The sequence below is a fragment of the Lissotriton vulgaris genome, chromosome 6 (assembly GCF_964263255.1).
Source record: "Lissotriton vulgaris chromosome 6, aLisVul1.2, whole genome shotgun sequence".
NCBI classification, from domain to species: Eukaryota; Metazoa; Chordata; class Amphibia; order Caudata; family Salamandridae; genus Lissotriton; species Lissotriton vulgaris.
Window position 1 is genome coordinate 38,382,502 of NC_141694.1, and position 17,099 is coordinate 38,399,600.

Here is a 17,099-nt window from a genome sequence, read left to right on the forward strand (position 1 = left end):
AAACAATAGTATTGCAGCTGGATTATCAAGATTACCTTGTGATTGAATGGATGAATGTGCAGATAGTGGAAGTGAATGTGAAGTGGCTTTTACCTCTGAAGATGCTGTGATGTGTGGGGTAAAGAAAAATGGAGTTGGGCAAGAACTGTCAGACACTGTTTGGATGCAAGAAATGGAAAAGGCTGCAACTTAACTGTTAAGCAGTACATTTCAAAAGGTCGGCCAAAAGAAGGGTAAATATGGGGGGTGTAGTGCATTCTGAAAGGTTAAGGATGAACTTTCAAAAGTGTGAGAAGACTGTTGAGGGGGATATACAATTGTACCACTATGTGGATTAAGTGAGAATAGTATTGAAACTGGACGCGTGAGTGTGGACAAATGTCTAGTACTAGAAGGAAGCTATGGTAGACAGTTGAATAAGAAATTGCGAGGCTTGTAGCGCGAGTATTGAAGCTGCCCTAAGCATACCTCTAACTAGGGTAGAGTTATCAGATGGAACGTGGCATAGGCTGGCTATAGATTTCATCAGACCTTTTGCGACTATCGTGTAAAAAAAAAAAATATGCTACTGTATTAATTGATTACTACTCCAAATGAACTGAGGTACAAATGGTGAGGAATGTGACCACGGATGTGGTCATAGAGTTTCCAGAGGATGTATTCTCATTTGAAGGTATTTCTGAAGTATTAGTATCAGACAACAGGGTGCAGTTAATTTGAGAAAACTAAAAGAAGAGTGGACTAAAACATAAGAGGATGCCACTTTACCACCTAATGGTGAAGTGAAACATTTAAAAAAAAAAAAAAAAAAAAAAAAAAAAAAGAGTTATATAAGAAGCCATTCAGTCAGCTTTACAATCTGGTTTACCATGTAGGAAACCCCTTCACAAAAGTTTGTCTTACAGAGGTACTCCACATTCTGCAACGAGCAAGATGCCTTTCGACGTAATAAACCGTCTATGAAGGTGGTTCCAAGGTGGTTGACTAATAGGAAGTTGTTTGGAACACATGTAGATCAAAAATCGAGAGAGAGAGCAAAATTGTTGCAGGAACAAACAAACGTTGACAGAACTACCAAAAGAAATGGACTGTTGCAAGTGTGGAACAGTTGTACGTGTAAAGAAACAAAGGATAGTTGAAAAGGGGGAAGCATGGGGGTCAGATCCTGCTATAGTGATTTAGGTGTTGGGTAGTGCTATTAAACTTGAGGATGAGAAAGTGTGAAATTTATGTCATGTAAGGTTATGTTGTGAGAAGAAAAGTAATCAGGAGTTTGATCGTGAAGTAAGTAGAGGAAGTGGTTACATGATGGGTGATGATATTGTGATGATAGTGATGGTAGTGTAACAGTGAATGAGGATGATGTAAAGAACGATGCAGGTGAAGAAAGTTGTGTGTGCGGCATAGTGCTAGGGAAAAGAAACCACCAGAACATTTCAAAGGTTATGTATTTGGGTGATCCGTTCTAGGATTTGAGGGATATTGATAATCCGCTTAGAAAATGGTCTGTTCTAGGATTATGGTTATTGTTAATTCTCTTGAAGTATCAGCTGCTTTTATATTATTTATTTTGCGTATTATATTGGGGGAAGAGGTGTGGGACATTGGTGTTGGGATGGAATGTAGAATGGGGGGTGGGGGACGGGATTAATATGAGAGTTGTCAGAAGGGATGGCCAGCTGGACTGAAGGCTGACTTACCTGGAGTCATGCTAGCACCGCTCTTTATGTGAAGATCTTCTTGAATAAACATCATGACTACCTACCTGAGACACAATTACTTTACAACAAAGGCGTAGGGGTTTTCAGGTTGGAGGCATAAGGAATAGAGAAATAGAGTGTGGGGGTGTTTATGAGGAAAAACCCGAGGGAGGGGGTAGCAGAACATGGATAAGTACACCAGAAAGTGAGCACTCTGGGCAGGGCAGGGAGTATGGGGGGGGAGGGGACACAAAAGAAAGAAAGCACACACATTCTCGAGCATAACAAAACAATATTTTTAAAGAAGTCTTCTAAAATGGACTGTGATGGAAATATACAAATCAGCAAAGCAAAAGGATGGTAAAGAAGCTATGGCCCAGCTGTAGGACAAACACAAGATAGACCAGGAAATCCAATCGATATTAAGTAAGCAACTAAGAGTGACAATAAAGCTAACCAATGGTATGCAATGGGAGGGCTGTACAACCACTGTAAGCTCTTGGTAACCTAATCTAGGTCTTTTGCAGCCAGACAGCTTGTGCTCACTTGTAGGTGATACCTAACAATACTGGAAGATTATCACAACCCATTTTGATGGCAGTGACAGTTTCGGCATTTGAATACAAGAGCAAGAGCTTCAACAAGGATGATGAGGAAGTAAAACAAAATAAAAATAGTGCATCAATCACAGCGCAATGAGCGGAAGGACTGCAGTCAAGCTGAAACAATCAGTACTTGGTCCATACTACAGGCGGCAGAAGAGAAGTATAGCCAGCAAGTGCTAGCCAATTAAAAGGTATCCAATAAGAGTGGCAATGAATCCAACGAAGGTTAAAAATAGGTGGGCAGCAAGCCACTTGTATACAGTAGGTTCCGCAAGCTAGAGTGCATGCAGCGCATGTTCTGTAGCAGGAGAGACCTAAAAAGGTGGAGAAAGACATGCAAGGCTGCTATTTAGCGGTTCCCCTTTGTATATAGTTATATTTAAAGATTGGGATTTGTGCATTTGAATGTATTTAACAGCTCTAAACTAAGACCCTTTCAGTTCTGAAAGCAATGTAGGGTGCATTATAAACAAGGGAACACTAAAATCACTAAACCACTAGCACTGTTAAAGTGAAATGCACTTCAAATCCTTGTCACGTGTAGTAAGTGCTATATAAATCCAGTTTCAATACAGCCAAATACCTTCAAAGCCTGTGCGGCACCATGAAAATAATGCTGAGTACACATAAACATGATTTTAGGATAAGAATGACAAAGCAATGTTAAATACAAAAACTTTACAACTTATAAACCCACCATAAACCTATTTTAAACTCAAGCTTTAGGACGAGTTACGTTGAGGAACTTAAGATAGACAGGTGAGGACTGTTTATACTCAATGTTTGAGTAAGCAGACTGTAACATGGAGTAGGCACTGAGCTATGGAATCAAAATATGAACGAGGTAAAGGGGTGGTGTAAGAACCAAATATACCATTAGAGATTAAACTCTGAGCGAGGGCACACATTCAACAAGGAAAGAGACATGAAGTGTTTTTTTCGGTGGGAGGAAGCATGAGAGGCAATGGGCAACACAGTATATGGGGTCGTGTACGCAAGCGAGAGAGCAACACAGACTGGGGTGCAGAGTTTTGGGGGTGGGCAGGCGGAGAGAGTAAAGCAAGTGAGAAAACATTGAGCAATGACTGTTGGGGGGATGAATGAGGGAGAAAGCAACACACAGAATGGGGGAGTAGGCGAAGCACATAAGGGAAAGAGCAACACAGAAGATGGTGTAGGGGTATCGAGCAATGGGAAGACGAAAAAAACAAGGCAGAGAGCCGGAAAACACATACACTCTCAGAGTGCTTAACCAAATAGAAAAAAAGGAGTTCCCCAAACGTCAGCAGCGGAAATCCACAAGTGAGCCAGGTAGAAAGCTGGTGAAGAGAATATGCTTCAGGGGTTGAGAAACAAACCTAATAAGATGGGCCAATAAAAGCCACTAAATAAGAAGCAAGTAAGAAAGTAATGGGCGGGTTGTAAACCCAGTGTAAATTACTAGCAAGCCCACCACAGGTCTATGGCTAGAAGTTGGATTTTTAAGTGTGACGGGGGGGGGGGGGTTGGGGGTCTCGTATTTCTTAGACCTCTATATGTGGAAAATCTTAGAACCCAACAGCCACTTGGGGCAAATATAAACAATCCTAGAATCCAAGGCCAGGCATGTATTAAAGTAGACTTCATGAATGCGTTGAAAAAATTGTCAATCTTCAATTTTATGTAATGTAACTCCTTAAACTCACTACCTACAAAGCAAAATCAACTACATCACACTGATGATCCCAAAACAGGGTCAAACGTCCGTACAATAACCTCATGAAAGGTCCATCGCTGACTGACAGTTACATTTTACGAGATAGTCTTAAGAATAAGGCGAAATTCTATTTCTTAAAATAACGCAACAAGTTGGTGTTCCTGCACGAAAATGTGCCTACCGAGAGGTCCTGCCTTGTAGGTATTTTGGGATGAAAACAAAAAAATCATTGGAGAAGGTTACTGTCACTTAAAAGTCAAATTCCACTTTTGTTATGGATGACAGGGCAGTTCAACGCACTTAGTTCCTGAATATTTTAAGTACTGGAGCGTTAAGCTCCCAAACTATGAATTGTGACCAACTACACTTCTCCAAGTCAATACAACTTATCAAAAAATAAATTTCCCACACACACAACAGCTTCTTCAAATGCAGGAAATGCTCTTGAAATAATTGGGAACTCCCGCAGTATTTGCGGTCTATCAAAAGATGAAGTTTCTGGAAAAGTAATCCAGTGAGCTTTTTTTGGGGTGAATGCCCCAGAGGCTTAGCGCAGTACATTGGTCATGTGCACAAGTCTCTAAAATAGGACTGTTCGGAAGACAACTATCTCACCAGCTGCAGTAAAAAATATCTCATATTGTCAGTAGTGACCAGGTGGCTGGGTGTGAAAGTTTGCCAGAACCTGTGGTCTACTCAAGCAAAAACAGCCACACACGCAAAGCCTGGACTTTTAAGACAAACGCTGAAGTGTATAGTACTCACGAATGAGCTAGTAACTTTCATGCCTGGATGGTTGAACCATATCATGTACAAGGAAAAAAAAATAAGTAAATTATTGGTTTTAGTTCCATTCAACTTAAAAACGGTGGCCTATGCCGATGACATTGATATTCTCCCAAAAAAGCAGACGGACATCCCTTACGTAGTTGGAATTATACAATGCTTATCTGAAATTTTAAATTATAGTTTGAACAGACAAAACAGAAGTTCTTCTAAAAGCACACTGCCGCTCAACAAGCACTGGGTCGTCAGGTCTATAATGGCACACCAAATTCATTAAAATACCTCGGCGTGCGGTTTTCTAATGATATTACGGCCTCAATAAGATACAATTAAACGAAAACCCTGGACAATATTAAGGACTTGGTCTCCTAAACACATATTGTGGTATGGTTGAATGGAATCATTAACAAGCATTTGCAATGCAATAGGTCTCGCATTGACGCGAGTTTGAGCTATTGACATTGCAAATAACAATGCCTTTTATTTTTGTTTTCTCTTTAAAAACATAAATAAAAGACATTGCTATTTACAATGCCAATAGCTTAAACTCGCGTAAATGCGAGACCTATTGCATTGCAAATGCTTGTTTAAAGTGGGTCTCGAAATAGGCCTTTATCGGCTCTGTTTTGTTCCCTGGCACAGGTAGTCTGATTTTTTCCGGACTGCAGTGGCAGCATGCACATCATGTGCACGTGCTGACACGGATCACTTCTCACTAGTGGAGAAGTTACAGCATGACGTCATGCCAGGTGAGCGTTGTAGGGAATGGGAAATCCTTTATAAAGAGTCATTTTCTCTCTGGATTTCCCTTCTCTTTTTGAAACTCGGGAGCAGCAACATTGTTGTGGTGTCACCAGGGATTTAAGCGGAAGCTTTTTCAATAATATCTACAAGCCACAGTTACTGCTTATTTATCTTATGCAACTAACAACCACAAAGCCAATAGTTCTGACTTGTTTCAAGTATGATATTACTTGTTGTATCATATCTGGATGCAATGACAAAACAGCAAAATACAAGTCGGACAGCACACTATGCTAAGCACAATTTTTTACCGCAGCTGTTTTTAAGCCATGCCCTGAATTACATGGACACGCCCCTTTGAGAGACCCTCCACATTTTTTATCCCACTTAAAGCCCTGTATAGAACCTTACAATTTTTCACAGGGACCGAGGGATTAACATCTTTAGTGGGGTCCATTTCTATGAGGTGGGTACCCACATGCATAATTCGGTCTGTCCTCAAACTCCCCACAAGAAGTCATGAATGTTCCCAGTGACGTTGCAGTGCCATCATCAGAGTGCATCACCGAACTACATACATTTCACCCAGAGCCTCCCGTGTAGACCCAGTAACTACTGACCGCCATCTTGCACTCGGGTACTCTGATAGGGTGCCCAAAAACCGGCTGCAACTCGAGGCGCTTCATGATCTTATGAAGGGTTTGGAGCACCATGTAAACGCTACAATCTAACGGCAGGAGCGCCACAGCCAGGTAAGGCTTAATATGTGCACATCCCAACATTAATTAGGAAACTACGACACGCCTTGGGAATGTATACACTCAGATCCAATATTTAAATGAAGGCCAAACTGTTTTTGCAAAGGTTGAGTGGTAAATGGTAATTTAGGGTCAGATGTAGCGCTCTTGATGACGTCGATTCAGCTAAACGGAGCTATGAATTTGGCTCGGTACAACGTACTGCACTTTCAGATGAAATAACATCCAATGAAACTGCCATGATGAGATGGGTCTTGGCCTTGTACACCAGTGACCGCTGTTGACACGCAGGGGTCAAACAGGCAGCCGTGGTAGGCGAGGTCATGTGGACACAGAAATGGGGTGGTTTGAAAGAACTGCGCCTCCACGCCACCCATCCAGGGTGGCAAGAGCTGGGCTTCCCAGACTGCTAATCGTCCGCATTTTATACTTTGTATAAAATGATCATGGATACCATACAGCGCCCTAATTACACGCCATTTGTTTCTGCACTAGGACAGAGAACGTTTCTAAAAATAAAACAAGCATCCCCAGGGGTAGAAGGAAGGATGGATTGGGAGTGGGAGAGTGTTTTTTCTTCTCACTCAGACCCAAGGACAGTGACAGAGGGCCCATGGGATGCAGCGAGGTCTAATCGCAGGACTCTGATTGCACCCATACTGAGGAATGGAGAAGAGTGTGATGAATGTGGCAAGCTATCGGATTGAAAAACAAGCGCGAGATGCACAGAGAACATCCAGAGCTGAGCGTGTGTGCGCATGAAGAAAGCGAAAGTGTCAATGCTTGCGACAACTTCTGTTGCGTGGGGCATGGGCGGGGCATGGAGCGTGGGCCAGAAGAGTCCAGGGCTCCCGTGAGCTGAGGGAGCACCGAGGCGGGAGCCCACCCAGCAGAGAAATGTCCAGCGGGAGCCCACCCTGCCTTCGTGAATGCCTCATGGTGCGGCCGGAGCAAGATTTCAGGCGGGGCTCCTGTGAGCAAAACGGAGCCCGGCCTGTTGCTGCGCCACAAGAGCCGGTGAGTGGGGTTGAGCGGGAGGCATGCTGGGCGCCGCGCCTGGACAGGAGATGTGCACGCATATGGTGCATGCAGGAGTTGTGATAAAGACGCAAGCCGTACGTGTGCCCATCTGTCTGTTAAGCTTCAGCACAGACAGTCGATGTGCACGCGTACGGCTTGCGGCGTTATTACAACTCCTGCTCGCACCATACGTGTGCACAGCTTCTGTCCAGGGCTTACCGTACCTGTGCACAGGTCCTGTCCGGCATCGGTGCCAATTCAGCAACAGTAGGTCTAGCCGATAGCGTGCGGCGCTCTGCGCTGCATCGCTAGATGAGACCTAAAAATGAGGATTACACCTTTGAATAACTAATTTCTAATATGCTCCCTGTAGTCTATCAAACTATTTATTTACTTCTAAAGACAAAGTTACTCCATCATTCCTGTAGAGCATTCAAAAAGGTCAGAGTGCCTTCCAAGAAAGTAAGTTTAGACTTTATAGCAGATGCAAACTCCTAAAATGGTGTAATGACCAAACGAGTTATATCGCCACACTAAGAGCAAGACGGTTCATCAACAACCCTGCCCTCCAACCTTCTAGGTGCTGCACAGAAAATTATCTTGCCTCCTCCTACTATTTAATTGCAACCATATCAATAACCGGTTTTGACCCCCTACACTTTTAACAAATTGTAATGGTCACAGCCAAAGGGATTCTCCTCTTAGACCAAAAACATCAATGCACATTCTAAATACCAACATTTTAATCGCTCTAGAACTGTAACAATACTGACACTGGCTTGTCAGCCGCAGAGGGGTGCATATGGGAGGAAAAAGATATCTTGCTAGACATATCTATATTCAGATTTAGGCTTCTTTCCTTCACTGAAATTCAACATTATCTAATCTTGACTTTTACACCCTTCTAAAACAAAAGACAAAATTATCCAAAATAGGTCCTCTTAATGATCTGGAAATAGGTTGCCTTACACTGAAATAAATCGCATGAGGTCAAACTGCTTCCAAAAACTGCAAATGATTTAACATTCAAACTAACAAATCCCTCTTTCCTCTCACCCAAATGGGAAAAAAACACTTCAGACCTCTCAATAGAGACCCCACAAATGAAGAAACTTGGTCCAACAGATGCACCAAAGCCCTTCTACACAAAGTCACGCCCTCTCTTGCACAGTCGCAATTATTTTGCTCCATTTTATGTATTTGACGTGCAGGTTGGCCAGGCTCAATCTACTTATAATAATACTTGCAGGAACTGCACAAGTGAACCGGGGTATTTAGAACACGTTTTATTTTTTGATGCAAAGCAAAAGTTTTGGGATCAAACTTAGACTTGATTACAGGGTATTTTTAAATTCTATTGTATTAGATTTCCCCACAGTAATTGTGGGCCCATTAGCAGCTGCATATTCCCTCACTTTAAACCAAATAGGAGTATGCCTTACTCAACCTCCTCTTAACTACAGTTCCCGAACAGCCAATCAGAGTTTATTCCACACATGGTGGGCTTGGGTTACCTACATACTCAGGGTAATCCATAATAATATAATAAAGAGAGAGGCCAAACCTTTGAGGCGGGTGATCTCAGGAACCACAGCACGAATCACAACACCCAATACAGCGTTGGAAAGGGCAGTTGCAGCAGAAGGACATAGGCTATGCAGATGCCCACCATGTACATTTAAAAGGTAAAAGAACCGTGCCAGCAAAGTAGTCCCTTGTGGGTATGTCTGCGTTGTGCTGTGGGCGTGTGCTGGGGGCGTGACAAACGCTGGGGGCGTGTGGTACGTTCCGCCCTTCATGCCATGTCTCATATCGTGTGCTAATCCCACCCTGCTTTAAATACCCCTGCACCCCATAATCATAACCCACCCTTACTCCTTAAAATACCCCAACACCCTTAAACACTAGCCCATCTTAACCCTATAAATATACCCTGTACCCCAAAACCCAAACCTATCCCTAAACCCTAAAAATACCCCTGTACCCCAAAACCCAAACCTAGCCCTGAACCCTATAAATACCCCTGTACCTCAAAACCCAAACCTACCCCTGAACCCTAAAAATACTCCTGTACCCAAACACCCAAACCTAGCCATGAACCCTTAAAATACCCCCAAACCTACTCCTGAACCCTAAAAATACCCCTATACCCCAAACCCACCCCTGAACCCTAAAAATACCCCTGTACCCCAAAACCCAAACCTACCCCTGAACCCTAAAAATACCACTGTACCCCAAAACCCAAACCTAGCCTTGAACCCTTAAAATACCCCTGTCCCCTAAAACCCAAATGTACCCCAAAACGCATACCTATCCCTAAACCCTAAAACTACACCTCTACCCCATAACCCAAAACTATATCTGAACCCTTAAAATACCCAAACACCCCAAAACATATACCCCTATACCCATACTTACCTTATCCAAACATTTAAAAAAACATGCTTTTACCATTCATGCATTTACAACGAATTTCGTTGTAAATGTATGCGCGGTAAAAGCATATAAAATGTAATGCCATGCGTTATAATGGCATTGCAGAGTCATGGTACTTTCGTAATAAAAGTATGCAGAGTGATGGTATGCGGAAAGAAAGTTGCGGAATAATGGATGTTTACCCTCCCCCGGTAAGTACATTGGTGGCACGGCGGCCCATATCTCCAGCAACATACTCATATTTTTCACCACCCATTTGAAAAATACACAGGTCTCTTTCATTCATGGCCAGCACCGACATACACTTTTAGACACACCTTCCGCCACAAGTTCTAGAATTGCGAACTTTAGAGCTGGGGAGCTACGTTCGAATCTTGGCATCAGCTCAACATCCTGTTATTCCAGGCAAATCGCTTTGTCTCCCATTGCCTACCACAAATGAATGTGTTCTTCTGTAATGTAAATTGTGCTCATGCCATGTTGTCGAGTTCGCGCTATATAATATTGCAAGGAATTATAAAGTAGGGAAACTCGAGTTCACACACTACTGAACGCGCACTCTTAAGTGCATCAGCAGTGCACTGTGAATCGGAGCGTTTCACAGGCCTGTCACAGATAAGAAATGCCATCAAAAACGAAATCCTACAAAACTATATACTACTGGCCGGCAGCAATTCATACCCAGACAACGTCGGGACGGGCTGCTAGTATGTGTGTGTGTATATATATATATATATATATATATATATATATATATATATATATATATATGTTTGGAGAACAACTTTTTCTTATTCAGCAAGCAATTATTCCAACAGATGAGGGGTGTCACAATGGGGGCCTGCTTCTCTCCCAGTTATGCCTGTTTGCATATGGGTTACTGGGAGGACCAGGTACCCATGCCAAGTTATACTGCAATTATGCACACTAAAGTTGTAAGGTGGTTAAGGTACATTGATGACCTCTTTATAATCTGGGTTGGGACAGCAAATGAGGCCAATGCTTTCATTTCACAGCTCAATGTAAATAATTTAAATCTACAGTTCACTGCACAGATAAGCGAGACAACTGTGTGTTTCCTGGATGTAGAGGTTTTTCCCAGAGGGGGTAAACTAGAAACTAAGCTATACCGGAAACCAACTGCTGGCAACAGTATCCTCCATGCAGGTAGCCATCATCCTGCTCATCTCATCAGGAGCATCCCCCATGGGGAAATGCTCCGTATAAGAAGGATATGCAGTGCAGAAAGCGATTGTAGGTCAGCTCAACTAGCCTGTAAAGCTAGATTTTTGAAAAGAGGATACACAAATTATTGCATAGACAAGGCAATCAGTAGAGCAAATTCCAGAGACAGAACATCATTGGTGTCTAGTGTGACTCAGAACAGAACCATACCTTCTCCAATTGCCAACAATGATACCCGACTTATCCTAACATTCAATAACCAACACTTGGTCATTAGAAGCATAATTAAACGCAACTGGACACTAATTTCTAGTGACCCGGTGTTAGGCAGTCAAGTTAAGGAAAGTCCCAATATCACCTATAAACGAGCCAGAAGTATGGGTGAATGCCTAGTCTCTAGTAGCCCAGAAATCAGAACCACAACATCATGGCTAGATTCTAGTAGGGGTTTCCGCAAGTGTGCCTCTTGTAAAGCTTGCAAAAAAGGAGTTGGTAGGAAGGAATATTCTACTCCATTTAGTGACAAGCCTACTGCCATCAAATGCCAATTAACATGTCGTACAGAATATGCGGTGGACGTGCTGGAATGCCGGTGCGGTCTGCGATATGTTGGCAGTACGAGACCGCACGTATACAAACGCATTCTGCAGCACCTCAGGGCCATAACTAACGGTGACACTGCTTACCCTGTGGCTAGTCATTTTGAACAGGTGCACAGCAAGAATCCCTCAGAACTAAGATATTTTGTAATTGATACGGTGCCCCCTCAGAGGAGGGGAGGAGACCGTGAAGCCATGTTGCGCAGATTGGAGACTAGACACATTATCTTACTAGACACTAAGACCCCCAATGGTCTGAACGCAGGGGAAGACTGTCACACTTATTTGTGAACATGATTTTTTCAAATTAATTGTAAATTGTAAACATACTAATAGAAAATTTAGGAATAAAAATGGGCTATCAAACAGCATTGTTTTTAAACATACATTTTTTAGCCAGTTGCACTAGTTTACACTTGGTAGCACTTATCTTTTATGCCAATATTTATTGCTATTTTTTGCACATATGCCTGTTTTAGCTCATGATATGTCAGTTGTTGTCTCATTACTTGGGGCAACTGAAAGGAGGTAAAATCTGAGTTTATATCAAATGGTGGAGCAACAGTGATGAATTTTGGAAACATTGTTTATGTGCACTGTACCTTAGTATGCTCTTGTATCTGATGTAACTTGTAGCGCAACGATCCTAAATGTAAAGCGCTCTGATACCCTCTTTGGTCAAGTTCGCGCTATATAAAAACGTTATAAATATGTGTTGAGCAGTGCATGCTTGAGGCTGAGATGATAGTGTTCAAGACTCGTGGGGGCGCGGAAATCATCCTTTACAAAGCATAAAACGATAACTTAAAGTTATTATCATGTTATGTTTCTCTTCATCACACTGCTTAAAAGCAGTGGAGCAACACTCCTCCGCCATAGCAGAGGAGCTGCCCCTGCTGTGACCCACTTAATAGGTTCACTGAGGAATTTTCTTGCAGATTATCTTTCCATCATTTCCGGCTCTTGTGTGTGCTGTTAGATAGGGCCTTGGTTGCTCTAACCATACATTAACCAAAGTGCCGGATAATATTCCTTTACCTTCCTTATTCCTCTCCAACTTATTTCTTGATCTTACTTGCTCTATTTTCTAGTTCTTTGGTTTAATGGGGCATTATACCACCATGTATGTGTGTCCCAAGTTTATTCCAGCAGCAATTTGCAAAGTATCTTCCTATGACTTCGTAGACAACAGCAAAATCATCACAAACTTCCGAGTATGGAGTTGGACCAATTCCCTCAAATTGAGCGGCTCAAAAAAACAACTTCTGGCACTGTTCCCTATACACCACCTCAAAAACACTAACACCGGTGTGGACAAACCTTTCTTTGGAGAAAGCAAAAAATAAAGTACAAAACGTGGGAGTTATTTGGGATGCCGATCGCAGTCTGAATTCACAAGTGGAAGCAGCTGTCAAAACATTTCTTCAAATGAAACTCCTTAGGAAAAGAAGCTCTCACTTAGGAAAAGAAGCTTTCATTCATCCTCACTCAATATCAGCACAAGAAAGCAGGGATTCTCGTTACCTCAAGATAACAAAAGCACAACAGCGCTCTGCACATATTGTCAGCCTAAATTGAACGGCTTCAGAAGACTAAGAACCTTGTAGGCACGATGATCTTTGCCTAAAGATAAACAAACAACAGCACACACAATTGTATGCACTGATTCTCAGTAATAAATTAAAAAAAATCCTGATTACCTGCTTCAATTATAAACGGACTGAAGGTGCAGCATCCCCACAATACATGCAAGAAAAAGTAATGAGACCTACGCCAAACGCAAGAGCGTCCCTAATTAGTTCTCAAAACTTGATAACAGACACCCAATGGTTCTCTGTGGCAGCCCCTGCATCTAGAACAACCTGACCAAGGATGGCGATCAGGCCCAATCAGTGATGCAGTACAGGGCAAGACTCAAGATTCATCTGTTCTTACCACAATATTCTCCTCCTCCAGTGCACTGCCTTGAGCATGACTCTCCTATTTTGTATGTTGTGCTACTTCCTTGTGACTCAGAGCTCGTTTTAGATTTTCGGAGACTGCCTACTAACTCGTAGCCTTCCCACTACATAATGTAACCACACTCACAGATTATTGGCACCACTTGGACATGGCCTGATCTTCTGAACCCAGCAAGACCTGTTAAACCATCACTTTTGTATCACAATCACCACTCTTCTTTGCAACAAGTTTGGGTACCGGTTGTATCTACCGTCCCAACATATAATGAGTAAGCGGAAAGATGCAATTTAGTTCGGCATTGTGCTAGATATAATCAAAGCAAGTGTCCACAATACATGCTAAAAATTTGCCACAAATTCTCTAAGATCAGGGACAGGGAGAGTTATATCCAAGAATCACTGCCTGCTTCTATGCAGTCTGTCAGAATGTTTATCATATGCGGTTTTGGCAAAAGGAACAATTAGAGACACTCAATCACAACATGGAAGGGTCTTGAGTACAAGATTAGCGTCAGATTTTCTTAGTTACTCCATGTGGAGAGGGTGAAGAAAAGATATCTTGGCAAGGGGTTGGTTAAACGCACTGCATCAAATTAGCACACGGAGTACAGGAGAGCGAAGACCTCAATTAGATTTCACAAACATGAGAATCATGGCAGAAAATGGGTGCCACGTTCACTAAATACTGAGTACTTACTAGAAGATCTCAGTATTTGGCATATTGTTCTGAGGATTTGGCAAAAGTTGGCTAAGGTTTATCTGTAGTGTTCTTGTCTGAGGGGAGAATGATGGTATGCATCCCTCAATCATCTGATTAGACCCTTGGAAACAATCCACTAAGAATCAACTTGACTTTGATTGACAAGTGTGCATACTGACTGGTGATATTTGATACAAATTATTTCAAATGGAGCAGATCTTTTAATGTGAGTGAACAATCATCACTAGTTATCTAACTGGATGTCGAAGGCATAAGGATTGGGGTTAGTGGAATAGTGATGATAGGCATTTACCAACAGTAAGCCATCATTTATGCTACCATAAAATAGAGGAGACAAGGACGGGGTATGGAGTTAACCTCCATTTTTTACGTTCTGTGGGCATGTTGGGTGGAAAGCAGAGCTCACATTTCTTCAGCAGTTGATCGAGTAGACATATACTTTCACTCAATGGGGGGGTGGAGGCAACTGGTGGCTCCCCATTATATGTTAGGGCCATAATATTCCATATTAAGTGAGCACAACTTTATAAGATGGGCATTAACACAATCCTTATACTGGAGTCACACCCTTCAATCTTTGTTGGATCTTGGGGTGGGAAGGTTATACTTGATATTTTGTGGTCAACTTAGCAGATAGATAAATGGTGGTAAGACACAAGGGCCTCATTACGATGTTGGGCGGACAACACTGTTGCAGAATCGGGACAGACTGGCCGCAGTATTAGGATGAAACCGCACACTCCCATTTCTCTGCGAGAGCTTGCGCTTTCCGACAGGCTTTTCATATCGGAAAGTTCAACGTGAAAAGCCTATGGGTAACAGACATCTTAATTCCGACAGTAGAAACGCCTGGTCCAACTTGAGCCCATCAGAAGACAGCCGGAATGTCCGTCCGGTTATACTTCTGACCAGCATCATTGTAATACGGCGGTCGAAAGTGAAAGCGATGAGGTCGGTCGCCAAACCTCCAACTGCAGATCAGAGGCTTGCTGACTGACACCAAAATGAAGGCCAAAGTCACAATATTGAATGTAATGATGTTTTAGGACAAGGAGCAGGCCGTCAGCAAGGGGCCCAACAGATACAGCTATGCATATCAATATTCTTTAGACACGGAAGAACCTATAACACATTACAACACAGCAATGTTGGCAAAATAAAAATATTAGGGTAACCCCCTTCATTAGGACGTGTGCATTCACGTTTAACTAGGAATAAGCAGGCGCCTACTCCCTTTATAAAAGGATATCATTCCTTTCCTGATATGGGCACCACCTGTCATTCTACAACTCTCATCTGTTAGATGTGTTGAGATAACCCAAGGTTCGCCATTTAACCTACACCATACCACGTCAGGTTTGCAAAGCGAACCTTCCCCTTACACATGGAATGTACATCATACCACATATGGGCGAGGGCTGCTAAAGAGTCACATTTTACTTGTATGTTGTGTTAACCTTTTCCTTATAGTTTATAAGGGATTTACCCCTTTCTATTAAAGGTGTATTTTACTGGATGTGGGAGGAGGGGGGTTCCTCCTTTCCTTACACAGGGTCACCTTACTATACAGGGGAGATATGGGGGGGGGGGGGGGGGTGTCACCCTTTACTTGGTACGAAGGATCCTGACAGCTCTCTATGTATGGAGGGTCCCACCCTTGCTAGGATAGGAGTTTCACAGCTGTGTACAGTGAGGCTCTGCTGGGGGAAGAGTCAGCAGGCCCGGCTCACTCACAGGCCCCATTTGACTCATCATTTCTACACTGTGCATTACATGACACACAGGGTTAACACAGCCTTTGTCCAAAGGCGGAAATAAAAGAATGTGCAGTGTAACAAATCAATAGCTGCAAGCCTGGGCATTGGGGCGCGCGCCTCCCTTGACCCCTCTGCCCCCACGCCCCGTGCTGCGCCCTCTTACCCCCAGAATCCGCAGGGGCAGCGGGGTGGCAGTCCGGGTGGTTTGCTGCGCTCACTGCCGGCGTCGCCCATGGCTGGGGGCCCAGGGGAGGGCGGCGGCGGCTCGGGGGCCTCTGGGGGCTGCTGGAGGCTGCCGCTAGTGTCCTGCCGCCGCAGCCTCCTGCTCCGGCCGCTCTCGGGTCCGGCTCCGTGGACGGGGAAGGCGCTGGGTCCCGGGAAGCACGGCCCTAACCAGCCCTGGGATCCGAGCAGCGCCACTGCAGGCCGCCAGCTGGGGGCGGAGCGTACCACGGCCGTAGAGAGGGGCGCCGGGAGGAGACGGGTCTAGAGAGGCACGCACAGAGGCGCTTGTCCGGCTCTGCCGACTCCCACTCGGACTACCGTGCGCCCTCCGCGTACGGCGAAGCAAACGAGAGAGTACTGAAAGGCACCGCGCTGGGAGCACCTTTCACCGCACGTCACCCTCCTCCCCCTTTTCAACCGTGGTACAGTCCGCTTCGGGATCCTTTGGTTTAGAACTGAAGCAGAAAACCAGAAATCAGCTGGAAGAGGGCGACACCATTGCACCTACGAGCGGGGGTGCAGGGCCTTCTTTTTGACAAATAGGCACGCCTTTACCTGCACCATCTCACACCTACTTTTCACATAGATGATTCAATAGACTCGATACTTTGCCACAAATTACACTGGCATCCCAGTTTCAAGTACTGCTGCTGGTGGGTGAACTGGGGACGCCACCGACCCCCATTAGTCCGTGGTAGGCGCGAGGCTGGTTGCTGTTTGGTTGGTCCTTGGCAGCCAGCCAGAGTTTGCAGGAAGAGGCAGCGGCCCCGCTTTGTGTGATGGAGACACTGGGGATCCCGGAAGTGGCTGCGTCCCAGTGTGCTCGGGGGCCCAAGTGGCCCTGACAGCCCATTCCCAGGGGGGCTTGGACCCCTATGTAACAGCCAGAAGTTGTCAAACAGCCAT

General features: G+C 44.0%; 1 protein-coding gene across 1 annotated transcript in view; it reads right to left on the reverse strand.

Annotated features, from left to right (window-relative positions):
* The window catches only part of ZFAND3 (zinc finger AN1-type containing 3), a 684,884-nt gene extending 668,238 nt beyond the window's left edge, over positions 1-16,646 (reverse strand). Inside the window, exon 1 of the mRNA XM_086925892.1 lies at positions 16,132-16,646. Within this exon, the coding sequence (XP_086782018.1) occupies positions 16,132-16,202 (71 nt within the window). The 5' untranslated portion in view covers positions 16,203-16,646. The remainder of the gene's footprint in view (positions 1-16,131) is intronic.
* Between the last annotated feature and the right edge of the window lie 453 nt (positions 16,647-17,099).